Source organism: Monomorium pharaonis, chromosome 1, assembly GCF_013373865.1.
Source record: "Monomorium pharaonis isolate MP-MQ-018 chromosome 1, ASM1337386v2, whole genome shotgun sequence".
Classification (NCBI taxonomy): domain Eukaryota; kingdom Metazoa; phylum Arthropoda; class Insecta; order Hymenoptera; family Formicidae; genus Monomorium; species Monomorium pharaonis.
In genome coordinates, this window is record NC_050467.1 from 14,399,501 (window position 1) to 14,421,807 (window position 22,307).

The 22,307-nt window shown below is 35.3% G+C and overlaps 1 protein-coding gene across 3 annotated transcripts in view; it reads left to right on the plus strand.

Annotated features, from left to right (window-relative positions):
* Positions 1-9,492: 9,492 nt before the first annotated feature.
* Positions 9,493-22,307, plus strand: part of LOC105832308 (TATA box-binding protein-associated factor RNA polymerase I subunit B) — a gene marked incomplete at its 5' end in the record, with an annotated part of 50,416 nt that continues 37,601 nt past the window's right edge. For all 3 annotated transcript variants that reach the window (XM_012673129.3, XM_036294173.1, XM_036294190.1), the window contains 2 exon segments: positions 9,493-9,628; positions 9,709-9,842. In XM_012673129.3, coding sequence (XP_012528583.2) covers positions 9,493-9,628; positions 9,709-9,842 — 270 coding nt within the window.

Genomic DNA, 22,307 nt, shown 5'->3' on the forward strand with positions numbered 1-22,307 from the left:
TTAAAAGCCGCTTAGTATTAAGTACAGGGGTACCTCAAAAAAAGATCACAAAAGGTATGTGAAAAAGAATGAAGGTAGTCTTGAAAAAGTCTGATTGAAACAAAGATTTACGAACTATCCCGAGATTAGAATGGATATTTATACGAACTAAAACATCTTTACTTTATTACTATTCTTTGACCAGTATTTATAATTAAGATATTGGCTGCTAATAATAACGTAAAGCAGACAAATATATATTTTATTACATTTAAATGTTTTATTACAAATATTTTTTTTTAACTTGGCGTTGCTAAACCCTTCGAAGAAATATATTGTCATTATTTTGATTTCTTTCCCTCTTCCTCTTGTATGTGTGTATTTGGTTTAACAACGCCAATTTTTTGAAAAATTTATAATAGAACATTAGTTGTAATAAAATATTTATTTGTCTGGTTTACATATTATTCTTCTTTATTTCGTCCTTGTATGGGCGCAAAGCAGCCAATATCTTAATTATGAATACTGGCCAAACAATAGTAATAGAGTAGATGTTTTAATTCATATAAATATTCATTATTATAATTGGTGCAAAATACTTTGATATTATTTTTGTAGAGAAAATTAATGTGTATTAGGTTGAATTTTATCCAAAGTATTATCTTAGTAAAACTATACACTTAGCGTTTTTTTTACCCTTTTTAAAAAGGTAATTTTGTTTAAATGGAATAAGTTAGCAATATAGTCTTATTACATATATGGTTAAAATTTCCTAGAATGATTTTCATATCAAAGCTGGGCGCTTTATCATACGTCTTTTCTAAGTCTGCATAGAACTCCAACTCTTTCTCTTTTTTTTCTTTTGTTAAAAGATATAAATAAATTCTTTATGATTTTTTTTTATTCCAGATGTAGCGCGACAAAGTTGCATTAAAAATTTTTATTTCAATGGATCAAACTTTATCATTGTGCCAAGTTTGTAAAAAAAAAAGATAACTGAAATCGACAAAAAAAGTTTAAAAAAAGATGTTTTGATCTTTGAAACGCTTTTTGAAGTTTGTTTTTATAATGATTTTTTGCTGAGTTTTAGCGGTTTGAAAATAGCCCAAATTTATACATATAAAAAGTGTTATTTATTTTTTTTAGTAGTGCAGTTAATAATATGTTATATTAATAAAATATCGAAACATAAAAATAAATTTTTTTAAATTAAACAACAAAATAACATAAGTATCGTAATAACGCCAAAAAGAAAGAAACAATAATATTGTAAATCTTAAATCTGTTGCTCCTAATTATCAGTGTCGATTAAATATTGTTAATCCGTCAGAACTTTCTTTAGCTAAGTGTATTTTTCTGCACATTTATTTTAAACTTATTTTTGTAATTGCCGCGAATGTTTATTTTTTATGCGACCGCAAATATGTCCGTGCGTAAATAGAACATTTTGGAGAAACACGCATTTGCAATTTTTGCCCTTATAAAGAAAACGCCACATTTTTAAGAAACTCTTGAAAAAACAAAACAATTACATAATTCAGTTCAGAATAGACGTGTAAAAAATACACTTTGATAGCTTAGTAAAATCTTTTTGTAAAATTAAAATAACTAACAATTGATAAGCTCTATACTTTTAATGAAAATTATTTTAATAAAACTCAAGTAATATTTATTATATATAATAATAATGATAATAATAATAATTCTTTATTGTTTTCCCTCGGGGTTTACAATCTCTTTACATTTTAATCTCTTACAACTACTTACAACTAATCTTATAACTACTTAACACTAAATGCAGGGATGCTTCGGCATTACTAACCGCCTCCTGCGTTTCCCTCTTCCTTTCTCTCCTCCCTCTCCCTCTCCAATTTCCTCAACCAACTGCCTTCCCTTTCCTTCCGCTCCTAAAATCCTCTCCATTGCTTTTTGCCAACTATCGCCACCTCTACCGCAATCTCTGCGCTCCTCCCACACATGCTCCTAAGTCTCAATCCTTCATCCACATAATTTACACATTTTTTTTTCTGTCCTAATATCTATTTCTTTTCATCCCATTGTCTAGCTTAAATCTCATGACTATTTTACCTACTCTTTCCCCACTTTTTTTTAATATCCTCTGGAATCCCTTTTTCTTTTACTTATTTATACTATTATATTTCGACTCTCTAATTCTCCATTTTTTCTCCTTCTGCAACTGCCTATTCTTACTAATAATCGCTTCTAATATCTCTTCTTTGTCCTCTCTTTCTAACTCCTCCAACTTCCACTTTCTATACCAAAAAAATCCCTTTTCTTCTTTTTCCAGCCCACGTTCATTTTTCTTATCTTTTACTCTTATTTTCTCTAAACATTTTCTTACCCATACTGCCCCTCCTTTCATCCAGCCTCTTTTTATATGCCTACGCCCTCCTTCCTGCTCTACTTAATCTATCCTTCTGTATTTCTTTTCTCACCATATATCTTGGTATATTCTAATCCAAACTTATCACCCACCTTAAATATCTTTCCTCTAACTTTTCCATACTATCTCTCTCCTTCCAACCCCATATTTCTACTCCATTACTTATCACAGTCCATACTAACCGGTCGAACATCCATATTCTGGTAATTATGGAGAAAAGGGTTTCACCGATTTTGACGAAACTTCACAGTTTCGTATATTTGGTGCGTACAACACGAATCTGGAAGAAAAAGGCGTCGCTCTGCCCCGCGAGACGAGATATTAATTGTTAAAGTTCACTATTTGACAGGTTATAAAACCTGTCATACCGACGAAATTTTGCGACTGAACATGGTCCCGTGGTCCCGTGGCCATATATTTTGACATATTTTGACTGAAAGAGAATTAATATATTCTCAGAATACGCGTGGGCGGAACTCGCGTAATGGACTCAACGGGCATCCCTCTCTTACTTCCCTCTCCGTCCAAAACTTTTTCCCTATCTCCTCGCCTATTCTAATTCTACTTTTCGTCTCTCTTAATAAGGTTTCCGCTCTTTCTATCAAACCCCCTCTTACCTCCTCTCTTTCATTATTCTAACCAAGATACCTTTATCTACCGAGTCAAAAGCCGCCTTTAAATCCACAAATAACGCCACCAGTTTCTCTCCTTCCCTTTCTATACTTTTATTTACTAGGTATTAAAATACTAAAATGTTATCCATTGTACCTCTGCTATTTCTAAAGCCTGCTTGATTGTTTAGAATTATTTTCTTTTCTTCTATATTCAGGAGTGGCTCACTTGGACACAGTACAATTGGACACAGTGCAGATGGACACGTTGCAAATGGACACAAACTAATGTACGCGGTTTAAATGGACGCAGTTTATTTGGACACAGGAATTTTGTACACCATAAAGTTGTACACCGTAAAGTTGTACACCGTACATTTCTATACCCTTCTGTTTAGGGCACCCCTACCGACGGGAGAGAGCGATGCACTTGCACACGGTGCATTTGGACATGGTGCTTTTGGACATGATATCTTGCGCACGGTTCAAATGATCACGGTGCATTTGCACACTGTGCATATGGACACAAAAGAAATTTTATTAAAATTGTACACCAGTAATATGCACACGTAAAATTTGACCACCGATATTTGCACACGAAAAAATGGCCATTGTTTACTTGGACACGTAAAAGTTGCACACCATTCATTTGCACACCGCTCACTTGCACACCATTTACTTGTACACTGTTTATTTGCCCACCACTCATTTGCACACCAAGAAATGCGCACCGATCATTTGCATACGGAAAGATGCGCACTGATCATTTGCACACGGAAAAATGCGCACCGATCATTTGCACACGGAAAAATGCGCACTGATCATTTGCACACGGAAAGATGCACACTGATCATTTGCACACGGAAAGATGCGCACTGATCATTTGCACACGAAAAGATGCGCACTGATCATTTGCACACGAAAAGATGCACACTGTTTATTTGCATACCGTACAGTTGCACACCGTTCAATTGCACACTGTTCAATCAAACGCATATTAAATATTCATACATTGTGGCTGCGTTTACAATGTGTACATGAGTTAGCGACTTGGACGGGGTTGGTGCGGGAGGGGGGCCCAAGACCCCCCTTGCACCCCCCCCCCGTGTGTGTGTGTGTGTGTGTGTGTGTGTGTGCGTGCGTGCGTGCGTGCGTGCGTGCGTGCGTGCGTGCGTGCGTGCGTGCGTGCGTGCGTGCGTGCAAATGAATGGTGTGCAAGTGAGCGGTGTGCAAATGAATGGTGTGCAACTTGTACGTGTCCAAGTGAACGGTGGGCATTTTTTTGTGTGCAAATATCCGGTGGTCAAATTTTACGTATGCATAAAACTGGCGTACATTTTTAATAAAATTTCTTTTGTGTCCAAATGCACCGTGTGCAAATGCATCGTGGTCATTTGAACCGTGCGCAAGATATCGTGTCCAAAAGCACCGTGTCCAAATGCACCGTGTCCATTTTAACCGTGTCCAAGTGAGTGCCACCCCCGACGGGATGGGTGCTGGAGGGCGGCCGGAGATTCCTTTGCACCCCGTGTGTGTGTGTGTGTGTGTGTGTGTGTTTTGTGTGTGCGTGTGCTTGCGCGTGTGCGTGTGTGTGTATATGTGTGTGTGTGGCCACGGTTACGGTGTAGAAATAAACGGTGCACAACTTTGCGGTGTACATTATTTTGTGTCCATTTGCACTGTGTCCAATTGTACTGTGTCCAAGTGGAGGCCACTTTTATATTCACCTTCAACCTTTCAGCTAATATCATAGCATACATTTTATACAGCGAAGGCATCAAAGTTATCCCCCTATAATCTTCCACGTTCCTCCTCTCCCCTTTTTATATTATAGGCATTCTCTTCTTTTTCTAATTCTCTGGCTACTTCTCTCCCTTTCAAAAAACACCCTCTTCAAAAATTCCACTTTTCATTCCTCCATATTTTTTCACTTCCCCCTATTTCTATACTTTATTCGGGATTCCATTATACACTTTGTCGGCAAGAAAAAAAAAGTAATCGCAATTCAAAGATACTTTGTAACTAAAGGCGAAAGATCGAAAATATTTTAATTTAATTTATTTGGATAAAATTTATAATACAGGGTTTTTGAATTGCTAAATTTGGGTCCGCCATTTTGAATTTTGAAGTTTTGACTTTGGACTCAGCGACCAAAAAAATCCCTAGATACCAGTTTTCATAACAATAGAAAAATTTTGATTATTTTGGGTCCGTTATTTTGAATTTTGGAGTTTGGACCTTGAATTTAAATTCAGCGACACAAAAAACCTTTAGATATCAATTTTCATGCAAATCGATTTAGCCAATTAAAAAATAAACGATGTGCGCCATATGCGCCCGACGAAGGGGTTAATTTTCCCCCGCCTTTCCTAGTTTTAACCTCTTTACTACACTATTTATTTCCTCCCTACTTATTATCTCTTCCCTTTCTCTTCTTTCATATCCTATCCTCTTTCCCCTAAGTACTCTTTTTTTCTATCTCCCCTAGTAAGCACATAAAATACTCTTTCCACTTTTCTATCTCTATCCCCTCATTCACCTTTCTTCTTCTTTCTTTATTTATTATTTCTCAAACTTTACTCTTTGTCTTAGCCTCTTCCGCCTATTTCCTATTTACCTCTTTATACTCCGTTTCTAAAAAGTTCCTCTTCTCTTCTTTTCTTCCTCTCCAGTTTTTTAATTTCCTCCTCACCTGTTTTTTTATTATCCTGCACTTCTTATCCCATCAACCCTTACTACTTTTCTTTCCTTTTTTTTCTTCTTTATTCTGCTTATTGCCTCTGTAATTCTCTTTTCCATCTCCTCCCATTCCTCATTTAACCTCTGGCACTTCCACTACTCCTATTTCCCTTTCCAACTTCTCTTTAAATCGTTTTTTACTTTCCTTGACCCAAACCCCCCTTATACCTCTATTTTTAACTTTTTGCTCCCTCTTTCTTTCTCCGCTCCTAACTTCTATCTCCACTGGCAAATGATCCGAATCTACTTTATTTTTTACTAGCATTTTTTCTATTCTATCTTTTGTATTTCTCTCACCCAAAATATAATCAATCACAATGCTTCCACTGCTCCCTACGTATGTAAACTCTCCCTCCTCATTTTCTGCCACACTCTCATTGAAAATCTGCCACATTCTCCTATCATATCCAACAATTTTCTCCTTCCTTTATCCATCTTATTATTCTTTGATTGTTTTCTACTCTGTCTTCCTCCTTTCCATCCGTCTTATTTAACAAGCCTTTTTTCCCTACCAGTTCTTGCATTAATATCCCCCTTCCCCCTATTACTACCCTTGTTTCTTCTTCCTTTGTTTCCATAATCTGTCTTACCACCTGCATTGCTTTCTTCCTCTGCTCGTCCTTCACATAAACTCCCATGATCCTTCAACTTTTTCTACTCATTTTAACTCTTACCAACATTACCCCCCTTCTCCTAGTTCTACTATCTTGGTGCCTGCCTCTTTTAACCCTCTTCTAACTCCCACAATCATTCCTTCTATCACCCTATCTCTCCTATTCTTTCTTCCCGCATTCTGCATTTCCCATTTATAACCCTTAGGGACCCTATTTCTTATCTTTTCCCACTCTTTTTCGTCTAATTACGTCTCCATCAAAAACATCGCATTCCTTTAAACCCGTCCAAAATTCTTTATCTTTGTGACCTAACTCTGCCACGTTCCAGAAAGCGATTCTCACTTTTTTTTCTCTTCCAACCATTCCTCTCTCCTCTCCATCACATTCTTTCTCCTTTCTCTTCCCCCGACTCCTCCACCCTTACCTCTTCTTTCTCATTTTTAAGTACTTCTTTTTCATCCCACCTCCACCAACTCTCTCCTATTCTGATCCTACCATAATCTATATATACCCTATTTCCTTTTTCCTCTTCTGTTCTCGCTATCTTCTTCAACCTCCATCTCATTTTCCTTTTTTTCCAAGTCCACTCTTCCAAAATCTTTTCTTCCTTCCCTCTCAGATTTTTCTTTTTCTTCTGCTTTTTCCTCTGCTCCTCATCTTCTAACCTTATCCATATTATCTCCCTCCCTTTCCTATTTACTTCTCCTATTCTTCTTATCTCCTTTACCGTCATTTATGCACCTATATCTTTAAACAACCCTTCTATGGCTCCCTCCTCTTTCCCTCCTTTATCGTCACCCCTCTAATTATAACATTATTTCTTTTCTCCTCCCTTTCTTACAATTCTATCTTCTTTTCCATTTTCCTTACTCTCCTTTCCAACATGCTATCTCCTACACTATCTATTTTCTTTATTCTTTTTTTCAACTCCTTCTGTGTGTTCACTAAATCTTTTCTTTTTTTTTTTCATCTAATTTCCTTCTCATTAAACTCTCTAATTTCTTTTTTTTAAACCTTTATTTCTTCTTTTATCTTTTTTCTCTGCTTTTTTACAATTTCTTTCAACTTCTCTTTTATCTCAGTTTTTACTATTTTTAGACTCTATTATCTCATCTTTCCTTCAACTCAACTTTCTAACAAACTTATCCCCATCCTCTTCTGCCGGTGATCTTGCTATTCTCTTACTTCCCCTTCCATCCTCTATCAAATTACAGCTATTACTTCTCCCTCTCTCCATACTCTCTACTATGTCATCTCCGTTGTCTTTTCTAAATTCGCCTTATCTTTACTCACCTCTAAACCTCCAAGTGGCGCTCCTACTCTCTATTCTATTCTACTCTACTGTCATGCATGCCCGTCTTAATTCTACTTACTCCTTGCCTCTACTCTGTTATCCACTGACTCATCTAATTAATATGCTATTTTTCTTTTGCACACTCTTCTCTCCACTCTGCCTTGACCACCCAAACACTCCACTCGCTCCTTTTAATCACACCACGCTATCCTATTCTTCTTGTCGCTTCTACTCCTCTCAATCTCACTCTACAAACTACCGGCTAATAGCACACGTCTAACTCACAACGACCCGGAAACGGAAGTCCTATTTATTATATATATTTAACCACAACAGTTTTAGGGAAAAGATCTTTTAAATAACATTTCTTGGTAAACTTATCTATTAAGTAATCACGTATTTATTTTCTATATTATATTATAAATTGTTTACACGCTATTAGTATGTCTTCTATTCAAGGTAAAACAAAAACTTTTATGACATTGTCAATTTAATGAATGTAGTTCACAAGAAAATTCTCAATAAAGGAACGAACTTATAAAATATTATTTATTAAATAATACTTATTTAATGAGTATTATTATTTTCAAATAGTGATAGTTTTTATATTTATGATTATTTTTTTACTTTTTAAACATATTTTTTCTATTTACTTTCTCCTGATCTTTCTAATCTTTTTTTCATTTCTGACATTCTAAAACATTTATATTACGAAAATTAAAAGAAAACAGAAAAGAAAGTTCTAAAATGAAATTAAATGTAATAAAAAGAATAAAATGTAGAACAAATAAAAATAGAAGACAATAAATAACCCAATTTCTTAACGACAGATCTTATTATTTCTGACAAGCAACCGATTTTTCAACATAAAATATATAAATATTATGTAGAAATAAATTGTAAGAAACGAAAAATATGAGTGAGTCCCAGATGCGCACAGTAATAAACGGACACAGACTAAACGGACACAGTAACAAATGCGCACATTGCGAAACGGACACAGTAACAAATGCGCACAATGCGAAACGGACACAGTAACAAATCCGCATAGACCAAATGCGCACAGTCGCAAACCCATGTGATGCAGAGAATGCTTTGCACACACACACACACACACGCACGCACGCACGCACGCACGCACACACACACAGGGAGGGTGTAAGGGGCTTCACCCCTTTTCCCGCACCCACCTCGTTGGTAGGGATGCCCTGGGAAGTCGCAACCCATGTGGTAAGTCCGTTTGTTACTGTGTCCATTTGGTCTGTGCGCATTTCTTATTGTGTCCGTTTTGCACTGTGCGCATTTATTATTGTGATCGTTTCGCATTGTGCGCATTTGTTACTGTGTCTGTTTTGCACTGTGCGCATTTGTTACTGTGTCCGTTTCACTCAGCTAGCTGTGTCCGTTTATTATTGTGCGCATCTGGGACGCTCCCAAAAATATACCGAAAGAAACCATAAACCGAAAATAATTTAATGGTTCCGATTATAGTTTCGGTGCTGCAAATTTAATAAATTCAACAGTACAGTTTATGGTTTCGGTCTAGCTAAACAACCGGTTATGAAACGGTTATCGGTTCTAGTTTTGGTGCAATCCGGGTCCTTAGCTTTAATGCTTAAAAAATTTTAATTGCAACCAAAATTATACTTGTTCAATGTTTAAAAGATTAATGATTGGATTTTGAAGTGTATTCTAGGATTAACCTGATAGCAAAATAAATTTTCTAACCATGTAAGAAAGATTGCATGAAACAGATCATGTATATTGCACATATTAAAGGATCAGTATATATTCTTATTAAATTTAAACTAACGTTATTGAGAATGGACAATGATATAATATATTTTATAGGGATGCTGAAATTATATATGGTAAAGTTTTGTTGCAAAAAAAACCTAGAAAACGAAGAAAAACTATAAGCACAGCAGATTCTACTTCTACGTACCCAAATGAAGAAATCTCCTTGAGAGAATTAAATAGGACTAAAGTATAATTTGATAAATGATAAAAAGTTATAAAATATATTTTCTGAAAATTTATTATAAATGTAATATGTTTTATGTATAGAAACTTATGGTTACTGCAGACTATGATGGATTTATGCAGTCACAAGCAAGTTCAGAAGGAGATGTACTCAGTACGTTTAGTCAAAGTGTATATAGCGCACACTCTAGTATAAAACAATTTGATGAAAATACAAGGTAAAGAAACAAGTGTATGTACAAGATTTAGAATATAAATATAAGTATAAATATAAACGTGTATAAAAATTATAATTGTGTATAAAAATTATAATTGTTCTCCATTACACCTTGTAACAATGTTTTTGTGTCTAACCAAAAAAGCCAACTTTTGTACTTTTCAGGATATAAACATCTGAAAAATTTATAAATAGTTGTAAACTGTGCTTTATAATGTATTACAGTAAGATATAGTCCTTTCAATTTTTGAAATTCTGTATGAAAAACAAGGAGTCTGCCAGTAGTCGAGTCTACGTTCTCGGATTCTGGGTCACGTCGGGAACTGCTACATATGCATATCACTTATATTTGATATTGAATTTATGATCCTAAACGTTCACTGGAATGTAAGAGTTTTGAGGACTTACAAGTAACACTACCTAAGTGCCACTCACCGATTTTGATGTGCTTAGAATATATTGTAGTCTAGATCAAAATAAGAGACACGTATTTTTTTATACGTGCCCATACGGCCGTTGAAGTGGTGAAAACCCTCTTGAAGAAAAATCGGTTTTTAACTTTCCAAGCAAATATCGTCGAAACAGTAGGAGATATCAAAAAAATTTCAAACAAAATTTTTATGGTTTCTAATGTACTTTAAAACTACTTTATCATATATGGTTAAATCTGTTGTTAAATATACTATAACTTTTGTTATAAACAAAATTTTTTAATTTTCAAAAAAATTGAGAGGGGAGAGGAGGATTTCGAAAAACATAAAATTTTCGAAAAATTTGATTGCACAGTTTTAAAGTACACTAGAAACCATGAAAATTTTGTTTGAAATTTTTTTTATGTCCTACTGTTTCGACGATATTTGCTTAGAAAGATAAAAATCGATTTTCCTTCAAGAGGGTTTTCACCACTTCAACAGCCGTATGGGCACGTATAAAAAAATACGTGTCTCTTATTTTAACTTAAACTACAACATATTCTAAGCATATCAAAATCGGTAAATGGTTTTAGGTAATGTTACTTGTTAGTATACAAATTTTTATGATTTTAGAGTTCAAGGTTTGAAGTGTATGCAAAAACAAAATCTTGCATTAAGTTCTTTTTCCATGATTTTAGGACAGGACACAAAATTATTTTGATTCTGTGCCAGACACAGACCAAAAATGAAATTTTATTGCACGGTGTTATCTTTTAATGTATCTAATGTCTACACTGCCAGAAATTGAAATCAACATTAAGAAAAAAATGTTATTTTGAGATAAAGCTCTATAGATATGTTGGTATAAACGCGCGTTGAGAACAAATGATGCAAATTTCAACAACTTTACTGTATAATTTGTTGAAATATTTAATTTTGTAACATTTTGTAATTAGAAGAATCCTTATTACTTCAAGCATATACAATGCCAATGAGGGACTTGGTTTACATTCGAAATCTTAACCTTGCATTCATCCACACTTTATCTTATACTGGTTTAACTTCTAATTTTTTAATTATTATTTCTCTTGATATTTACCTGTTTATTTACATTCAGTTCTTCTATTTTTCAGACACCTTACCTTTTTCTATAACTTATACTATATCTTATATATTATACCTTCTACATTTTTACATATATTCCTCCAATCATTTAACTATCCTTCTATCCTAATCTCTAGTCGCATGGCTTCTCACTATCAAATAAACCTATATACCTATAAACCTAATGTAATGTATCTTATCTTATCTTACCCTATAATCGCAAGAATCCTTTTTATACAAATCTTTTTTCTTTTCAGCATCCATTGCCAAGAAGAGAATCCTACATAGAATACAATATAATCTTCCTTAAATCATTTTTTTCGCTACACACTTTCAACATTCTAATATACCAATGACATACCGATAAGATAATTAAACTGCTCTACCTCTTTCATTCCCTACATACATATATGACGAAGAGAGCAAAACTGGGAAGAGGCTGTGCGATGGGTTCATTGTCTTTCAGAGAGTAGATAGTAGATAGTGGAACAGGTTAGGTGCACGTGGAGTAGAGAGATAGGAATTATAAGTAGAGTAGGAAAGGATAATTCTATCCTTTCCTACTCTACTTATAATTCCTATCTCTCTACTCCACGTGCACCTAACCTGTTCCACTATCTACTATCTACTCTCTGAAAGACAATGAACCCATAGCACAGCCTCTTCCCAGTCTTGCTCTCTTCGTCATATTAAATTCATTGTACTTGTTACTCCTTATTCTTCTATCCCTCCTGTCACCCTTGTGTCCTCAAATCTTCTTTCCATCTTTACTTCTTCCTATATCTTACATTCTTCTCGCGTACCTCCTGAATTTTCTCTTCTTGTATTGTTTCTATTGTGAGCTGCTTTCATGTCCTTCTATAACCCAAAGGAGACTGCAACCCTTTTTTCTTTACTTTTTCTACGCAATCCGTACTATATGGATCACTAATAAAACTATCCTTCGCATGTGTTCTGAGTTTCCTCTTCCTCTGTTCTAAATTTTTCATTCTTACCGAGACAATATTATTATCTATTCTATCTATCCTACATATTCTATAACTATATTACCTTCGGTTTTATTAACATGTACACTTTACCTCTTATTTTCGCTTGGTCATCTCTCTAGATTCTAGAGTCTAGAACCTTCGAACGTTAACTTAATCTAACTTTCTCTTGCTCATTTCTATACTCATTCTTTTCTTATAATCCTCTATCACTTCACTATGACACACTTATCTACCTTATATCTTATCTATTCGATTTCTCTAGCCCTCTTCTAACATTCTTTACCTCTTTTTCCACTCTCCTCTCTGTGCCTTTTCTCGTACACGACTACGTATTCTAACCTCCATTCCTATAATCTTTTATCCAAATTCTGATTTTATCTCCTATTTCTATACCATGATCCCTTCAATTATCTTACAACTTTACTCTCCTCTCTTTCCTCTTACAACAATTTTCAAAACCTAAATCTCATTATTCCGATTATTCCTATCCCTATTCTCACACGGCTATCGCCACACGACCATTCACTCTCACACCACCTAACCAAGTCGTAACATTTTATAATTTAATATCGATTGTGTTCATTACATGCTCAAATACAAGATCAAATTTTTGTAGACATTATCGAACAAATGTGTAATATTATTCTGTAATATTGCATTTAACAATTGTTCTACTTACTTACGAAATAAAGAAAATAAGAACAGTATACCATTCTTAATACTGAATTGGATTTCTCTTTAATCACATAATTTACTATGTAATTCCTATGAACATAATGTGGAGCCTTGTCTTAATTAAATATTTACTATTTGGTATCGCAATTTTAATTCTTACTGTGCATGTTGCACATATATATTAAGTCCAAGATTCAAAAACGCTTACTGAGCGAAAAAGCTATTTATAACGCGTTCTGGGTTCTCAGATTTAGCTATAACGCAAAATTTGTATTATGGCACTTTTAAAAAACGCTTACAACACGCTTTGATAATTTCAAAAAAGCCATAAAAATTTGTATTGTTTTTTTAATATTTGACCAGAACGTATTGTGGCAATAAAGAAATATCACAACGCGTTATGGACACTATTTAATGCAGCTATGACGTTATTTACTTGTGTTTTAATAGTAATGGTGTTCTGGTCAGGTTCTAAATGAATCTCGCGCTAGCTCTTCAGTATCCACTTTTTATTTAATAAAATTACAATGTGGTCCTTTTTAAACAAACTGAAACTCAAAGTAAAGGTGTGTTGAAAAACTCAAACTAAAACTATAACGAGAGAGCGCTATGTCCCTAGACCGTGACGCCCGGCAACCACACTTGTTACCGTGCTCGATCGCAGCGCTGTATCAACGCTAGATAGTCAGGCTAGAACTTGTGCGCCTAATTTAAAACTTTACTTCCCAACAAATGGATATACGTATTAAATGTTTATTTTACTAAATAAATGAATGTACATATACTAAAAATAATGGATACTGAAAAGATTAGCAGGATTATACGTAAGATAGGATATATTATATTATCAATCACACGCAAAAGCATTATAGCACATGCTTATAGGATTTTTCTTGTTTTTTTTTTATTATTTGTTTCTAGTTTACTTTTGATTGCTTTGATTGTAATAGTAGTGTGAGAATACTGAACATTGTCTAATATTAATTTTAATAAATAATATAATTATTTATGTTATTAATGTGTATTTGTTATCAGGTTAATCTCGCCTGATAAGCCTCCTTTTTTTGTCATTCGGGCTTGGGACCAGCAACGGCGAAGATTTATTTATTATAAAAATCTATAATAGGCAGAGGCTTTCTTCTTCTGCCTATTATAGAATTAGTGTTTATTATAGAAATAAAAAAATTACTAAAATATTGGTATCAATAATAAATCAGAAATAAATAAAAGGAATAAGAAAGATCCTCAAGCATGTACTATGATGCTTTTTTGTGTGATTTACAATACGTCCTATTTTGCGTAAAGATCTTGGTAATCTTTTTAGTATTATTTTTAGTATGTTGTACATTCATTTGAGTAGGAAAGTTCTCTACCATTTTGCAATTGTATTAGGCATACTTTGCTTCTGCCATTTTTTTTTCAATTCGAGGCTTTATTGTAAAAAACTGGTTATACATTTACGATTCAAATTATTGTCCATCGCTGACCACTACTTTTTCCTATCTTTCTGACAGCATACGAATCCCGCGTCGAAAAAACTGGTCATCTTTTGAAACGATCCACGAATCGATCCTTTTTCACTTCTTCATAAGAATGGAAGTGCTGGTCAGCCAGGCCGTGTGTCATTGATCGAAACAAGTGATAGTCAGAGGGAGCAATGTCCAGAGAATATGGCGGGTGGGACTTCCCATTTCAACATTTTTAGGTATGTTTTGATGGGCTTTACGACATGGGGTCGAGTATTGTCATGCTGCAAAATCACTTTATCGCGTCTATCGTTGTATTGCGGTCGTTTTCGTTTTGTTCGTCTTTCAGTGCTCGGCTCAAACGTATTAATTGCTTTCGATATCGATCGCCTGTGATTGTTTCAGTCGGTTTTAGTAGCTTATATATACTACACTACGCTGAGCTGGTCCCACCAAATACAGAGCATGATCTTGGAGCCGTGAATATTCGGTTTGGCCATAGACGTGGAAGTATGGCCGAGAAGTTCTTATGATTTTTTGCGCTTGGCGTTATCGTAATTTTTCGTTCCCAGTCACAAAACGATGCAGAAATCCCTTCCGTCTTTGCCTTGCAAGCAGCTGTTCACAAGCAAACAAACGCCGTTCAACATTTCTCGGCTTTAACACTTGTACGGCATCCAATTTCCTTGCTTCTGAATCATTCCCATGACTTTCAGGCGTTTTTGAAATGGCTTATTGAATCACTCCCAACAATCCTGCCAATTTTTCTTGTGTTTGACACGAGTCTTGATCAAGTAATGCCTCCAATTCTGCATCTTTGAAAATCTTCTCTTTTCCACCGCCATGCTGGTCTTCGACGTCATAATCACCGTTCTTGAAGCGTTGAAATTATTTTCGGCACGTTCTTTCATTAATAGCGCCTTCACCATACGTATTTAAGAGCATTCGATGAGCCTCAGCCACAGATTTCTTCATATTAAAGCAAAAAATTAAATCCTCCCGCAAATGACGAGAATTTGGCTCGTAAGCGACATTTTCAATCGAGAATAGCTTTATGATGCAGACACAAATCGACTAATATTTCGATGACGTTATGTTTACAAATGCCTAAGCTTATTGTATGATGTCTACGATTTATTTATTTCGACCACCACTTACCGCTATAGCCATCTATTGGAAAACGGCGGAAGCAAAGTTGTACACCTAATAATAGTTAACGAGTTATTAATTAAAAATGAATAGTCATTTTGCCCGCCTTACTACCGAATACCGGCAAGCGCGCGGCAGAGCGAGACAAAATAAGACCGCCCAGCGAGACGTGGGTCCACGCTAGGAAGTTGTTTACAAAATTAGCGCGTCTTACTGGGCGGTCTTGTCTTGCTCTGCCGCGCGCTTGTCAGTATTCGGCGGTAGGCCAGGCAAAATAGCTTTTTTTTTTTAATTAATAACTTGTTAACTATTACGACAATTGCAAAATGGTAGAGGATTTTTCTACCCAGTTTGGTCCGTTCTATCTCTACGCAAGCACTATGTCGAAAATTTGCAGACTTCCTGTATATATACATACGTATATATATATATATATATATATATATATATATATATATATATATATATAATGGGTCATTTCACGGAATCACGGAATCCGCATATGAAATCTGGGCCATAGTTACCGATTCCGTTTAAATTGCAGAGAAAAATTTGTCAATATGAGTTAAAACAACCTAAATTTTTTTTAAATTTTTAAACCCACGGGTTTAGCGGGGGCGCTGCTATCATTTCCTTGACATATCGCGTTCCGACATCGCTTTAAAATAAATTTTCACCAATTTCTTCTTTTTTGTTCTTTTGTCAAACGTGTACATTTTTATGTAAAATTTTCTGCTCTTTCCAATAAAAATATTTCCAATTTTCTCAAAATTAAAGAAAGCATAAAAAATGATGATTTTTGAGCAAAATTTTGTTTTTTTATACCTTTCCTAAAATTTATTTTAAAATAAATATTTTTATTGGAAACGACGGATTTTTTTACATAATATATGTAGTTTAAAGCTTTTGCTTTTAATGGTTAGAACCAAAATTAAATAAATAAACAAATTATTTACTATTTCTAATTATATTTTCGTCCTTATTAATAATTTTTTATTAAGTTATTGTACCATCAATCTATTTTTATTTTTATAAAGTTATTATGCAATAATTCCTTTGAATTATATGGTATGATATGCTTATGCAAAAGTAATTTCAACAAAGATGTTGAATTTATTTTTGCATAAGCATATCATACCATATAATTCAGAGGAATTATTGCGTAATAACTCTGAGTTCCTTTTACTGTATTGTGTGTAACATACTGTTATTCTAAAAATATTTTTATTTGTTTACAAGTCTTATAAGATAATATTACTTTATTTAAATATAAAATATATTGCTTTCTTCAACTCTTGTTGTCTATGGGTACGTTTTTGGAGTTGGCACTACGAATCAATAGAGCATGCTGCGATCAGATGTGCCGAGTGCTTCACGTAACTCGAGAATCGTTAAAGTGTATCGATATAGAGACCATAACTTTTTATAACTTTTTTGTATTATTTTCGTTTTGAAATGACATCAAAGTGCTCACAAAAAGAAACTAAAAAAATGTTTTAATCCTTTCAACTTGGATTCAAGTCGTAAGCAAAGCAAACAAAAATATTTCTAGAGCCATGATATGCTACAATCAAAACAGTAAAAGGCACTTATAGTTATCACACAATAATTCCTTTGAATGACATGGGAGGATATGCTCATGCAAAAATAATTTTATCATCTTTGAATTTTATAAAAATAAAAATAAATTGATGGCTGTACGACTTAATAACAAATAATTATTAAAGACGAAAATATAATTAGATATAGTAAATATAATTTGTTTACTTATTTAATTTTGGTTCCAACCATTAAGAGCAAAAGCTATAAACTATATATATTATGTAAAAAAATCCGCTCTTTCCAATGAAAATATTCATTTTAAAATAAATGTTGGGGAAAATATAAAAAAACATAATTTTTCTCAAAAATCATCATTTTTAATGCTTTTTTTAATTTTGAGGGAATTGGAAGTATTTTTATTAGAAAGAGTAAAAAATTTTACATAAAAATGTACACGTTTGAAAAAAAGAACAGAAAAGAAGAAAATTGTGAAAATTTTCTTCAAAGCGATGTCAGAACGCGACATGTCGAGGAAATGACAGCAGCGCCCCCACTAATCCGGTGGGTTTAAAATCTAAAAAAATTCAGGTTGTTCCAACTCATTTGACGAATATTTTTCTGCAGTTTAAACGAAATTGGTGACTATGATCTCAAATTTCATATGCGGATTCCGTAAAATAACTTATACATATATATATATATATATATATATGGGGCATCTCTGTCAACGGGACCCCCCGCCTTCCTATCATTACAAAAAAATCTTAAAAATTTTTGCTAGTGACCAAAATGTAACTTATAACTTTAACTTTTGATAGCACTGTGGCGTTTTGAAAAATCTAATATGGCGGCTTTAGTATGGCGGCTGGAAACTGTGTACACACCAGAAAATTTCACTTATATTTGAATTATCGTTTGAATCATGACGAACTTCTACAGGAAAAGCATTTGCAAGAATATTCAAGGTTGCCCTTTTGAAATCTGGCGTCAATTTTTTATTTCTTAGATCCTTAAGGGTTGGAAATAAGGGTGGAAGGCGTGATTTCACGATTTTTCAAGTTTTTTGTTATTAATCAGTGAAACAAAATGTTTCTATTACATATTTCAACTAGTTCTCGGAAAATCCATACGTAGTCTATTTTCTCAGAGTAAGAATTATGGGTAGAGGGTGGATTTTTTCAAAAATGATGTGGTAATACAGGTACAGAGCGTGTGATATATCATTCTCGACATTTCTCTGCATGTTTATATCGAATTTGGGTATAAAATATATGACCATATCTTGTTACCTCTCATTCAGTTTTATAAAATTCAAAATGGCAAATCCAAGATGGCGGACAAAAAAGTGAAAAAGGCTTCAATCTTCATAAAACTTAAAATGTGGGGGTTTCCGGGATCGCTGATTACGAATCTGATATTACTTTTCCAAAATTCAAAATGGCGGCTTTAAGATCGCAGATAAAAAAGTGATAACAGAAAACTTGAAAAATCGTGAAATCACGCTTTCCACACAGTGTGTATACAGTTTTCAGCCGCAATATTGGAGCTGCCATATTGAATTTTTCACAACGTCAATGCTTTTGAAAGTTAAGGCAATAGTGAAGCAGCGACCGCGAAAGTAAACACGTGCGGAGTGGGCATAGATTTACTAGAATAGATTGCTTATGAAGGTAGTGGGGTTATCCGTCACTGAGAAAAGGATAACTGTTGTTAAGTTGAGTTGCTATCTTTTTCTAATGCAGAATAGTGGGGGAAGCATACCCAGGTAGCAAACACAGTTCATTTTGACGTCAAATTTTGATCAATCCCTGACTATTATTGACGTCACTAATTGACGTCTTAATGATGTTAAACTAACGGTCTAATGTCACAGACTGTTGACGTCACAATTAAGACGACATTTTAACGTCATTTTTATGACTATCCCAGGTAGTAAAAGTCGCCGTTATTTTGACGTTTTAGAAAATATTTCAGGTACTACATGTCCTATAAATGCAGCACTTGTATTGTGAAAATATTGAAATAACATAATTATAATGTAATAAATTTACGTTGATTTTCAACAAGCATCGTTATCCCTACCACACCATAGTCACATTTGGCATTGTCTAACTTCTGCGGTCACCCATCCAACTCTGAACCGCCGTCGACATTGCTTGACTTCAAAGATCGTACGCAACCTTCGCGATGATCCATGAACACTTGATGCTCATGAATACATATTTGTTATAGGTCAGTTCAATAGATGTCAGAAACATGAAACGTATATTTAGTTAAATAATATTTATAAATGAATACAAATTTACAGTTTTTTTACTGATTTTTACATATGCAAAATAACATGTGGAATAACTTATAAAAATATGTTTTTGTTCTGTTTTTTTGATAAAGCTAAATTATATCCCAGACGCGACACATATAAAATATTTATAAAATATTTACAAAATATTTATTTGAATATTTTATAAATATTTATTCAAATATTTTATAAATATTTTTGTGGTTTTAGATTTGATAGATTTTAAAGATTTATTATAAATATTATAAAAATATTTATAAAATATTTATAAATATTTACAAAATATTACTTGTACAAATCTTTATTTTTATTTATCATAAATATTGTATAAAATATTTAGTTTATATTTTAATAATATGTTGAATAAAGATTTTTTTCTTCATGTACTATATATAAAATACTTATATAATATTTTTTTAAAATTATTTAAAAATATTTATAAATATTTATAAACATTTATCATAAATATCGTGTGCTGTATGGGATAATTTTAAATATAGATTGATGATGATTAATATATATAGTCTTTGGAATCAATAGTTTTTTTATGTTTGTTTATATGTTTATATGTTGGATTATGTTCTGTAACCGTGCTCACGAGCGACGGCCAACTTCGCCTCCGTCCCTGGTCGCGGCCCTGAGTCGCCCGGGTGTCGGGGCGACTATCTTCGAGAGATTTCCCGATGCAATACTTAGTTGGGCGCCAGGTACGTTAAGCGTACCACTCTGTTTGCACCAAATCGCCAATTATCGTTACGGTAATGAAATCGCGGAAACGACGGGCGCTCGTTAGGCGACCGGAGCGTTAGCGGCTCCGATATTCAGCTGCTCAGCCCTAAAATGGTAGAGGGGGAGATTCGGCGCGGGCGGATGGAATCGGGAAGGCGAGAGAATTATTGAAGCAACATAAATTTAACAATTAAATTAACCAATATATTTAACAATAAGTAATACAGGCTTAAACGGCTCTATGGGACGGCAATGGTGATCTGCGCGCGTTAGAAGCTGACGATCGCTTGACATTCCATGTCGCGAATACGGGATAATCAATGAACGGATGATTTGACGTACGCGGGAATTTACCGACGGGTTTACGCTTTTTATCCGGCGCCGTTGGTGGCCAAATTCCCGATGGAATAACAGTGTCGCCAAGGGCGATTGGGACGAACAATAGCTCCGAGTTCACGCGACACGCGGTTCGTGCTCCTCCGCACGTTACAAGATTCCACAAGTAATATGCGCGATAATTATTCTGAGCTCGCCAACAAAGTAGTACAAGACAAGAATATGAAATCAGACGAAAGCGCAATTAACAACGATTCGCGATATCGATGCGATAGATTAAACTAAATTCTTTGAACAATAAATCATAAATGCGCGACAATTCACAGCGCGGTTAATAACTCGCGACACAACTATAGGACGAAATCACAATTGACTCGGCTGCGGATCGGGACGCACACGCAACGCAATCAGAACACGAAACGAACAGCACGGAACGAACTCACGCGGGCGGGCGCGATCGGGCGAAGCAACACTAATAAATTCGCGACTCTAATCTAATGATCACAAGATCGTAATAGATCCGTAACGCTTTCGTGAGTCGCCCAATCGCGAAATCGGTGGCTTTACAATTTACGACGCTCGTCTCACCAAGCCGGCTCCTTCGTCTCGGCCTCGTCCGGATCGGGAGGTTCCCGGCTCCTGCGTTCTCTTACATGGTATCTCAGCTCGGGATCTGGATTGCACGCACAAGACAATACAACGTCCACAGCTCGAGTGCGGGATCCTGGATCTTGCGGGGGCCGCTCGGCGACGCGCCCCACCTTGCCCCCGATACTCTGGGCCCTTATTGGTCGATTTTCCAAAAATCGATTTTCGCGCAGCGCGCGGCGTGCACGCCGTCGCCGGCTGATCGATCCAGGCGCGGTGGTCGATACTGTTGGGTCCCGTGCGCTGGAATTTCCGGCGCTTTCCTCTGGCAGGTTCCTGTCTCTTGGCCAGGTGCCTTCTCCGCCACCGGGACGTTACTTCCTTCTCGACGAGGGCGTTTACTGATGTCCCATTGTCGTGATCTCCGCCAGAACTAGCGCGGCATTGGATTCGTGGGCGCCCCGTCGGAACCTCGGCCTCGCGCGCCTTCGCTGGATCCTGAAAGCGTGATTTGGCGGCAGTATCGGAATTCTCGAACGACACAAATTGTAGGCAAGATAAGGGCGGTATTACCTGCAGACCCCCGCTTAGAAAGAGTCTTCTTTTACTCCTTCGATGTCCATTCACTCTGCGACCTCCGGGAAGGTTCTCCGTCGAGACGAGACGTCCGAAAATTACAAAAAGATCTTCAGAGCCACCGATCTCCACCGCACCCGCGATACAGCGCTCGCAAAAATCTTAACAATTAATCGAACGGACAGCACGAGGGACGTCACACACATAAAAATACGAGATAACACGCTTTTGCGTCCGCTCCCAAGCGGAAGGACGCAGGACCCGCATGATGTTAACACGTAAGGGCCTTGTGACGGACAGTAGCCTGCGGCTGTCACGTCACAGTTCATACAAATTAATAAAAAATGTATAAAATTTAAATTATTATATTTGCTAACCGAGAAGCAGGATCGAATTAATACGTCATAATGTCACAGAATGACGGCGAGAAATAGGGCCAAAATATTATGTCATAAAGACGTTAAATAACGTCAATATTCAGTCATTTAAATGTCATGGTCGCATTTTGGTTATAGGACGTCATTCGTACCAATATGACAAAAATTTGACGTCAAAATGACTTGTTTTTGCTACCTGAGTAGCGAAACCAATAACGGTGTT